The following is an 11,837-nucleotide window of genomic DNA, read 5'->3' as shown; positions in this document are numbered from 1 at the left end:
AAAAATGTAGAACAAAATTCTAACTCACAAAAAAAGACCAGACTTACTGGCCTGCCAGAGACTGGAGAAACTCCAAGAGTATGGCCCCTGGACACCCTTTTAGCTCAGTAGTGAAGTCACTCCCAAGCTTCACTGTTCAGACAAAGATTAGACAGCCTCATAACACAAAATGAGACTAATGGGGCACAACAGTCCAGCGACAAGGACTAGAAGGCAGGAGGGGACAGGAAAGCTGGTAATAGGTTGAGAAGGGACAGTGTTGACATGTCATGGGGTTGTTAACCATTGTTATAAAACAATATGTGTATTAACTGTTTAATGAGAAACTATTCGTTCTATAAACCTTCATCCAAAGTACAATTAAAAAAATAAAAAATAAATAAAATCCGTTTTGAGATTTACAAATAAGAAAAAAATGCAGGAACAAATTAAGATATATGACACTGCATTTCCTTCTTGAGTATTGTTTTCTGCTGCCTTTGATCATTTATGCTATAAATACTCATTGAGTGCTTTCTATGAGCTATTTCTGTTGTTGTTAGCTGTCATCAAATTGTCACTGACTCATGGTGACCCCACGCACAACAGAAAGAAACTCCGCCCAGTCCTGTGCCATCCCCACGGTCAGCTGTGGATAAGAACATTGTAATCTATATGGTTTTCGCTGGCTGATTTTCATAGTAGATGGCCAGGCCTTTCTTCCTGGTCTTAGTCTGGAAGCTCCACTGAAACCTGTTCAACATCATAGCAACATGAAAGCCTCCACTGACAGACAGATGGTGGCTGTACATGAGGTACACTGGTCAGGAATTGAACCCGAGGCTCTTGGATGGAAGGTGAGAATTCCACTACTGAACCATCACTGTCCCTCTTCCATGAGCTAGGAACTGTGATACTGTGATGGACAGAATATAGTTCCTGCCCCTGAAGTACTCCCTGCATAGAAAGGAAGAATGCTAATAAGCAATTGCCTTTCTGGATTCCCTCTATGTGTTTTTGTGACCATTAGTATGACTCACAGGAAACAAAGATGAAACACCTCCTCCCACCTAACACATGCTCTGTTGGCTTGTTAATTACTACATCTCTTCCTCACTGATTACAAGCATATTTTCCATCACACTGTATTTATTAGAACCTTTATTGCAAATTTCTCTGTCCTGACTCATAAACTAACTCTTCAGTATCAAACAGTGTAACTCGCTTCGGGAAAATGTGTGTTCCATCCCTATAACATATATGTTTGCAACATCTTTTAAGCGGCTTGCTTCCCATTTCCATGACCTTCCTAGGCTGAGTCTTCAGTACTTCATGCTGAAGGTATGTTATGGTCTCTTAACTGGTCTTTTCTTTCAGCCTCATTTCACTCCAATTCATCCTGACACCTAAATCGTATTCTTATTTCTGTGTGTACCTAAAATCCTATTTCCACAGGAACATTTCTCTGGCCACTGCCAATGACACTTCTCTCTCTGAACTGTGGGTTTTACGCCCATACTGTTCATTTTAGCATTGGGCCACAGAACATGTCATTTTGCAGGATAATTGTTTTATGCACATAGTTCTGTCTCCCTAGTGCAGCAGAAAGCCCCTTCAAGACAGGAGCCATGTCTTAGGAGCTCTAAACATAATGTCACATGACTGAGTCTTGTGAGTGACTTGTGAAGTCCCTTTTAAATTGGACCCCTCAGAGCATCAAGCAGAGTGAGAAGCATACAATATAAACCCAAAGCTTTATACTAAGAGGCTGTAATACTAAGATCTTCTTTATGATTCCACAGAAAAGCCTGCTTAAAAATTGCCAATATACTTGACACCTTCAAGATGTTCTCAACATAGAAACTTGGTCATTATCCTAATTAAATGCAATAGTCAAAGTGAGTTACTTACTAAGGCAAATTTTTTGTTGAGAATCATCTGCTCCACCAATGACGACTCATTATGGAAGAGGTGGGGCTGCATATGGCTCCACATATGAGGAAACCACCAGAACTCATCGACAGACCCCAACAAACAGTCATCCCCTTCATCTTCCTCTTCAGTTCCTTCAGGTAAAAAAAGAAAGAAAGAAAATGGTTATTCAACTTACTATTGATTATCTATCTGTCTGTCTATCTATCTACTCCTATCTGTATTTAGAAGACACCATATACACCATTATAAATACATATCAGGCTTTGAACATGAAATGTTGCAAAGGAAAATCTGCTAGTTGGGGAACAACCAGAGAAAGTGACAAAACTCTTTTAAAAAGTTGTTAAACATGAGACATGGATATGGAATCAATTTAAGAAGGAAATATACAACCATTCCCAAGGACATTAGAACTCTTAACTTTTAGCATCTTTGTACATGGACAAGTTGAATAAAAAGTTATGCTTTTCTGGATCATTTGAACAAAAATATAGTTTGGAGAGAATGGGAGATTAATAGGATATCTAACTGAGGGCATACAAGTGGGAAAATGTGTGTTGGAGGCCCACAGTAGATCATTTTGACACGGGTTGTGTAGTGTATACAGTTACAACAAAGTATTTCCCTTCTTTATTTGGGTTCCTTTTGAGGTCTGAGAAGAAGCTACTCAGTATTTGGAGGAAACTAGGCATGCATGGTGTCCCTGGGTGGGACAAATGGTTAACATGTTCAACTGCTAACTGAAAGGTTGGCAGTGTGAGTCCTCCTAGAGATGCCTCACAAGAAAGGCCTGACAATCTACTTCCAAAAAATTGAAAACCTATAGAGCACAGTTTTACTCTGACATACATGAGATTTCCATGAGTCGGAATCAACTCAATGGCAACTGGTTGGTTAAGGCATACTGAGGAGACAAAAGAGAATATGGAAACTGTTACCATGAAAAATTAGAGAAAACTGAAGGAAAGAAAGGAGAAAGGATAAAAGTGATGGAAAGAAGAAACTGAGAAGTGGTAAAGTCACAGTAAAACAATCCTTAGTGATATTCATGCTCTTATCCTTCTCCTTTCTCTCAAGTCTTGGAAACAGACTCTTGCTCCAGCCATTAAGAAACTTCCATTTCCTTGGGAGTCAGCTCTATTCTTGTTCTCATCATTTTTCATATCTGGGCTTGTTTTATTCCTCCATTCTCCCTTACCTGAAGTATAGTTGAGTGTGGGAAATTCCACTGTTCACTCAACTCATCTGAAAGGGGCAGGGGTCCTTTTATACCTCTCCAAGCACAGCTTCTTTACTAAAGCATGAAATGAGAGCCATATAAGGTCTTTGTTAATGTCTTGTCATATCATCAGATGAGCTTACTGAATCCCATAGCTTCTACAGCAGTGCATTCTGCACATGATTCCCCTCTTTGTGGAAAAAAAATTTCCTCTCATATTTTCAACGGCAATGCAACTGGTTTTAACAGGAACCTGAAGTCTAAAGATGGTGGATAGACTGCTGCCCTGGTCCAGGCAACTCTGCTCAGTGCCTGATACCACTATTTCCTCATTCAATTTCCCAAGAGAATGAAAGCAAAACCTACTGACAGGAAAAGAATTGGGCCCTATGGTTTACTGGGCAGTGCAAGAGATTTACCAAAGATAAAGGTTTAGTATGAGGCTTAATGGTCATTCTAATTTACACAGGAGGAATAAGGATTGAGTGATACAGAATGAGTGGGATAACATAATCCTTCAATCAGGACAGTCCTGAATTTCACTTTCATCTGCTTAAGTACTCTAGTGATAAAAAAATAAAAATAAAACAAACAAAAAACAAAACAAACAAGACTTTTTTTCTTGTATATACAGGGCATCCTCAAATCTAGTCTGTTTTATTTCCCTCATTATTTCCTCTTCATCATACATTCATGTTACAATAGTAGAATGGAATAAGTATAGCCTTTGGAGCCAGAAAATTTTAGTTTATTTGTGGGTTTCAACACATTTGAGTTGTGTGACTGGGCAAGTCACATAAGCCCTCTAATGTCTGAATTCATATAAGTAAAAAGATGAATAGCAATAGATATTTTACTCTTTTTGGGAGGAAGCGTCTACACAGTCCTGAAATATGTAGGGTAATCTATCATTCCCATTTCCTCCTATATTTCTTAGTCCTGTTCTCTTTGTGTCTCTTGCATGTCTCCTTCAGTTTTTCATCCCCCCCCATCACACCTGTATAAAGGGATGGGAGTGGAGGCAGAGGCCACACCCATATGTTATGTGTGGCACTAAGAAACTGACCATTATATTAACTCATTGGCCTGACTAATGGGTCACCAACATTGAGCATTCTAGGGGCTTCTGAGTGGTTATCTTACAGTTCAGGGAAGTCTTCTAAAGAGAAATGCAAAGGAATGGGGTGATAGATTCAGGGGTTTAGACTCTCTAATGACCCCAATCATGGTGGGGTCTTGGGCACTGCTACCTTTTGGAGGCAAAGAAGGAAACCTGGTAAAGAAGCATTTGGTAGGTATGACTGGTGATGCTTAGAGGAATGGTTTGCTTGACATGAGGGTGACACCATTTGGTTTCCCCATAAATAATTATCTCTACTTATATCCACCCCCACGCATCTGTCAGTTTGTCGTACTGTGGATGCTTGCGAGCTGCTGTGATGCTGGAAGGTATGCCGCTGGTATTCAAATACCAGCAGGGTTACTTGTGGTGGACAGGTTTCAACTGTGCTTCCAGACTAAGACAAACTAGGAAGAAGGACCCAGTGGTCTACTTCTGAAAAGAATTAGCCAGTGAAAACTTTATGAATAGCAGCAGAACATTGTCTGATATAGTTGTGCAACATGAGCCCCTCAGGTTAGAAGGCATTCAAAATACGACTGGGGAAGAGCTGTCTCCTCAAAGTAGAGTTGACCTTAATGACGTGGATGGAGTCAAGCTTTCAGGACCTTCATTTGCTGATGTGGCTTGATTCAAAATGAGAAGAAACAGCTGCAAACGTCTATTAATAATCAGGAAGTGGAATGTACGAAGTATCAATCTAGGAAAATTGGAAATCATCAAAAATGAAATGGAACACATAAACATCAATATTCTAGGCATTAATGAGCTGAAATGGACCAGTATTGGCCATTATGAATCGGATAATTATATGGTCTACTATGTCAGGAATGACAACTTGAAGAGGAATGGCATTGCATTCATCATCAAAAAGAACATTTTAAGATCTATCCTTAAGTACAATGCTGTCAGTGATAGGATAATATCCATACACCTACAGGAAGACCAGTTAATACGACTATTATTCAAATTTATACAACAACCACCAAGTCCAAAGATGAAGAAACTGAAGATTTTTACCAACTTCTGCGGTCTGAAATTGATCAAACATGCAATCAGGATGCCTTAATAATTACTGGTGATTGGAAAGAGAAAGTTAGACACAAACAAGGATCAGTAGCTGAAAAATACGGCCTTGGTGATAGAAACAATGGCAGAGATAGCATGATAGAATTTTGCAAGACCAATGACTTCCTCATTGCAAATATCTTTTTTCACTAACATAAATGGCGACTATACATGTGGACCTCACAAGATGGAATACACAGGAATCAAATCGACTACATCTGTGGAAAGAGACGATGGAAAAGCTAAATATCATCAGTCTAAACAAGGCCAGCGGCCGAATGCAGAACGGACCATCAATTGCTCATACGCAAGTTCACACTGAAACTGAAGAAAATTAAAACAATTCCATGAGAGCCAAAGTACAACCTTGAGTATATCCCACCGGAATTTAGAGACCATCTTAAGAATAAATTTGATGTGTTGACCACTAATGACCGAAGACTAGAGGAGTTGTGGAATGACATCAAGGACATCATACATGAAGAAAGCAAGAGGTCATTAAAAAGATATGAAAGAAAGAAAATACCAAAATGGATGTCAGAAGAGACTCTGAAACTTGCTCTTGAACATCCAGTAGCTAAAGCTAAAGGAAGAAATGATGAAGAAACAGAGCTGGGAAGAAGATTTCAAAGGGCGGCTCAAGAAGACAAAGTAAAGTGTTGTAATGACATGGGCAAAGACTTGGAGTTAGAAAACTAAAAGGGAAGAACATGCTCGGCATTTCTTAATCTGAAAGAAGTGAAGAAAAAATTCAAGTCTCGAGTTGCAATACTGAAGAATTCTATGGGAAAAATATTAAATGATGCAGGAAGCACCAAAAGAAGACGGAAGGAATACACAGAATCACTATACCAAAAACAGCTGGTCAATGTTCAACCATTTCAGGAGGTAGCATATGATCAGGAAACCATGGTACTGAAGGAAGAAGTCCAAGCTGCACTGAAGGCACTGGCGAAAAACAACGCTTCAGGAATAGACAGAATACCAACTGAGATGTTTCAACAAATGGATGCAGCACTGGAAGTGCTCACTCGTCTATGCCAAGAAATTTGGAAGACAGCTGCCGGACCAACTGGCTCGAAGAGATCCATATTTATGCCTATTCCCAAGAAAGGTGATCCAATAAAAAGCAGAAATTATTGAACAATATCATTAATATCACATGCAAGTAAAATTTTGCTGAAGATCATTCAAAATTGACTGCAGCAGCATATAGACAGGAAACTGCCAGAAATTCAAGCTGGATTCAGAAGAGGACGTGGAACCAAGGATTTCACAGCTGCTGTAAGCACAGAATACCAGAAAGATGTTTACTTATGTTTTATTGACTATGCAAAGGCATTCAACTCTGTGGATCATAATAAATTACGGATAACATTGCAAAGAATGGGAATTCCAAAACACTTAACTGTGCTCATGAAGAACCTGTACATATATCAAGAGGCAGTTATTTGAACAGAATAAGGGGATACTGCATAGTTTAAAGTCAGGAAAGGTGTGCATCAGAGTTGTATCATTTCACCATACCTATTCAATTTGTATGCTGAGCAAATAATCCGAGAAGCTGGACTATATGAAGAAGAACGGGGCATCAGGATTGGAGGAAGACTCATTAACAACCTGCATTATGTAGATGACACAACCTTGCTTGCTGAAAGTGAAGGGGACTTGCAGCACTTACTGATGAAGATCAAAGACTTCAGCCTTCAGTATGGATTACACCTCAACATGAAGAAAACAAAAATCATCACAACTGGATCAATAAGCAACATCATGATAAAGAGAGAAAAGATTGAAGTTGTCAAGGATTTCATTTTGCTTGGATCCACAATCAACACCCATGGAAGCAGCAATCAAGAAATCAAAAGGTGCATTGCATTGGGCAAATCTGCTGCAAAAGACTTCTTTCAAGTGTTAAAAAGCAAAGAAGCCACCCTGAATACTAAGGCGTGCCTGATCCAAACCATGGTGTTTTCAATCACCTCATGTGCGTGCGAAAGCTGGATGATGAATAAGGGAGACTGAAGAATTCACACTTTGAATTGTGGTGCTGGTGAAGAATACTGAATATATTATGGACTGGCAAAAGAATGAACAAATCTGTCTTAGAGGAATTACAATCAGAATGCTCCTTAGAATCAAGGATGGTGAGACTACATCTCACATACTTTGAACATGTTATGAGGAGGGATCAGTCCCTGGAGAAGGACATCACGCTTGGTAAAGTAGAGGGCTGGCGAAAAAGAGGAAGATCCTCAGCGAGATGGACTGACACAGTGGCTGCAACAATGGGCTCAAGCATAACAATGATTGTGAGGATGGCGCAGGCCCAGGCAGTGTTTAGTTCTGTTGTATGTGGGGTTGCTATGAGTTGCAACTGACTCAATGGCACCTAACAACAACAACAACACTTATATCCAAGATATTTCTCTGTTACTTACCATATTGTGTTTCATCAGGACATCGTATCAGTTAGAATTACAGTTTTGCAGTAACACTACAGTTATTGTAGTTTTACTTTCCCACATTGAGAACTGGCAGAAGTCTCTTGGAGGTGGTCCCAGTAATCACTTCATTCCTGATGTTCACCTTGCCTGCAACGTGTGAGTAAACCAGTGGTAATTCCCTAGTTTATGAAAAATCATTCTTCCTACTGCTTTTCATATCTATTCCCTGTCGCCTATAACTCCTATTTTTCCCTGCATCTTTCCTTCTGTCTCTCCTTTATTCATTTTTCTAGTTGGCCTTTGCCCAAAGTTTATTTATTAGAACACAGCTACAGATCTTAGGGTTCTTTGGAAAGATGGCTCAGGAATATGCTGTCCTTTCCTGAACATCATGGTGAAATCTGTGATTACAGCATTTGTATATGTGAATCCTGCGGGAGTTAAACAAATGACGTCTACACTCTGACAGATTTTTCTCTATTCATAGTAGGCATAATTTTACTCCTTTCCTTTTTTTCTTCATAACTCCGTCTCATCTGATTTCCTTTAATCCTACTTTGAGGATGTTTTACATCATAATTAATCATACTGAGAACAGTTGTCTGTCACTTGTTACTTTAGATGCTGTGATGAAAACCAGTTGAAATGTTCTTGTTCATGGCTGGATTGCCACCCTTCATTCCACGACTGTATCCGCCTTTGTCAGAATTTGTGCAAGAGAGAAGAGCTAGAACTCAAATTCCTCAATTTTAAGTGACACTTTGTAAGTTGTTACAAAACTATGCTAAGACATTTGATGCTTATTGCAAATTATTATATATTTTTCTTATGTATCTATTTAAATAACTTCTGTCTCTGCAGTATTTTATCTGAAGTATTTACTACTCAGACATTATATTAAAAACCATCCTAGATTGAAACTTTACCTTGTGTCAAGCATTATGCTAAGAGCTTTATATGCATCATCTCATTTAATCCTCACAACAACCCTATGAAGCTGGGGGCAATGTTAACCCCATTTTACAGATAAGGAAACTGATATTTGGACAGATTAAGTAACTTGTCCCAAGTCACTGAGAGGGTTGGGACAGAACCTGAATTCTAACCCATTTGAGTAGTTCCAAATTCTGTAACCTTAACTATCATTCTCTGACCAAATGTGTAGTTTTGAAATAAAATCAACATCTACTCATTCAATATAACTTGCTCTTTAAATTGTTAATTCATTATATTATTTAATTAGGAAATTATAAAAACTATTGGTTCTCAGTGGTTTGGGGAAATATATGAACCTAAAAATGCAATGGTAAGGGGACAGGACCTTCCTCTTATCATTCAGCTTCCAGTGAAACAGTAAAAACTAAATTGCCAACTAAACAATAAACACCCAATTTTTCTAAAGCACTAGCATTGGGCTCTGACTGACCTAGGGTTAAGACTGTTTTCTGAAATTTAACTAGCTATGTTAAGACCTTAGACCCCTCTACGCTTCCATTTGCCTGTCTAGGAAATAAGGTAACATACTCTCTAACCCAATGACAAGGTACATGAAAAATCCTTAGCGAAGTCCCTAGAATATGGTGATTATTCACTAAAAGAGAACTAATATTTTTATTTTCTTCATCTCACAAAAATGCACAAACCCTTCAAAAATTAAGGTAACAAATCAAACAAGATGAAACCCTCTCCTGAAATAGTCTTACTATTAAAACGGTGCTGTTTTTCTCCTTCCTTTTGAGACTGAGTAAAATGGATAGAATTTTTAATAGAAAAAAGAATTACTTGTTTAGATGGGACAATGTAATTCAATTAAACTTTACAATATCTATTTTTAGAAGGACTCAGAGTAGTAAATTTTATATCTGTTCCCACTAAAAATGATTTTATTGGTTTTAGACAACCCTAAAATGTGGAAGCTTTCATATCATACATAGATGACAAGACTCTTTTGAGCTTGGGCCTCACTTTCCTCCTGTGCTCTGCCTTTCCTGGCTTAAAGAGAGAGGATGCCCTTACTGTGAGATATACCTAAGAAAATGAGTCTCTTAGAGGCAAGGCAGAATGAGAGGGATTGGCTAGAGAAATCCTAGGGCATTCTGCATTGGACAGAATAGGAATGTTTTCTCGTGTTTCTTGGGTGAACTGGGTTGTGCTGGTTTTGCTACTATGGCTCTTCCCATAATCTTTCCTCATCTCTCAGACACGCTATAGATTCTATATGTCCTTATTCCTTGACCAGACTGTCCCTTATCTGCATGGTAATTCTATTTTCTTTCCTTCAAAGGATGTCAAAGTATCCAAGATAATCACCCTGAAATTAGGGTATTTTTTAGGAAGAGGTTATGGAAAATCTTTTAGTTCCTTAAGGTCTTGGGGTCTCCATTGTGAAATTTATCGCTGCTACAGGTATACGTTTCATAGAAAGATGAGCTGAACCTCTGCATATAAAGAGAACGTTCCCACCTCATATATCAATGCCAAGGTAGCAAGACTTTCCTATAAGCAAGGCATCTGGACCAGATCTCTAATTGTGTTTCTGGTTTTGAGGTGACCATAAAGACAGTAACTGATTCAATCCTAAAATAATCTTAAATCATGAGAGTGAGGTTCTCAGTTATCAATAATTTAAATAATTACAGCTAGCGTGCATTTTACATACATTGATATAAAAAATTTAGGGGATGAAGACCTTCAGAACCTCCTACATTAAAGTTTCAGTTACAACTTACAAAATCCTCAGCCTGAGAACCCAAAAATCCATGGGTAATTATGATACATGACATACTAGGGTCAATTCCCATGACTCTAACTTCCATGGAAACAAATGGAAATTTACTTATCCCAGAAATGCAGTACTACCCCATCTACGATAAAATTATTATTTATGCTATTTATGTGCACAAGGAAATTATATTGATGTTGATGTTATATAAGTAGAGTTCTTATCATTATATGCTTTTACACTCTTGAAGAAACTCAGTAAATACATACAAAATAACTCATATTCATATAGTAAATAAAAGGTTTAAAAAGAATTTGCAATTGTAGAAGACTATTTGAAACTTACTTAAATACAGCATAAGTTTTAAAATTTACTTACATATTTATTTACTTAAACAGATCACGCACATACATATGATATAAAATTCAAAAGACGCAAAAGCATACAAAAAAATTGTCATTCATTCTCAAATTCTGTTCTCTACAGGAACTCATTTATACAAGTTCATTGTGACTTCTTTTGGAGATATTCTATAGATATAGATGTGCTGTATCTTGGCCAAATTGCTTTGTTTCCTAAGTAAGTAAAATAAGTTAGGAGCACTGTACCTAGCTTTGGGTAGATTTCCCCTTCCTCCTCCTTTATTTTTATACAAATACTATCATGCTCTGATCACTGTACTGTATCTTGGTTTCTCAAAACATTTTTCAAGAGTTTCTTCCTTATTAGTTACAATTAAAGTTGTATCCTTCTTTTTAAAGATCACAGAGTATTTCATTATACAGATATACCATTGTAGTGGTTAACTTTATGTGTCAACGTGGCTAGGCTTTGGTGCCCAGTTGTTTGATCAAACACTAGTCTAGCTGCTATTACAGTTTCAAGTGATTACATCAGTTGGCCTTAAGTGAAACAGACTATCTTCCATAATATGGGTGGGACTCAACTAAGTAGCTGAAGGTCTTAAGAGCAAAAAGGGAGGTTTCTCAGGGGAACAGTCTGAAGATAAAAAGACATTGTTCCAGAACTCACACACTCTTTACTCTTCCCATCACCTGACCTACGGATTTTGGGACACAAATCTGCAGGAATCTCTAGCTTGTCTGACCTACAGATTTTGTACCTGCCAGCCTCCCACAGTCACTTGAGTCAATTCCTTAAAATCTCTCTCTCTTTTTCTATATATTTATATATACACACATATATGTTTGAGAATTGAATGACAATATTTTTGTATTGCTTTTGCATCTCTTGAATTTTGTATCGTGTGTATGCATGTAATATATACATATATATATACATATATATATACATATATATATACATATATACATATATATATACATA

General features: G+C 37.8%; 1 protein-coding gene across 1 annotated transcript in view; it reads right to left on the bottom strand.

The window, feature by feature from the left end:
• The window catches only part of LOC101344422 (N-deacetylase and N-sulfotransferase 3), a 219,972-nt gene that overhangs the window by 126,780 nt on the left and 81,355 nt on the right, over positions 1 to 11,837 (bottom strand). Inside the window, exon 4 of the mRNA XM_023741102.1 lies at positions 1,891 to 2,045. Within this exon, the coding sequence (XP_023596870.1) occupies positions 1,891 to 2,045 (155 nt within the window). The remainder of the gene's footprint in view (positions 1 to 1,890; positions 2,046 to 11,837) is intronic.

This window comes from Trichechus manatus, unplaced genomic scaffold (assembly GCF_000243295.1).
Source record: "Trichechus manatus latirostris isolate Lorelei unplaced genomic scaffold, TriManLat1.0 scaffold00171, whole genome shotgun sequence".
Classification (NCBI taxonomy): Eukaryota; Metazoa; Chordata; class Mammalia; order Sirenia; family Trichechidae; genus Trichechus; species Trichechus manatus.
Note: the sequence above shows the minus strand (reverse complement) of the source record. Positions and strands in the feature narration are given on the sequence as shown.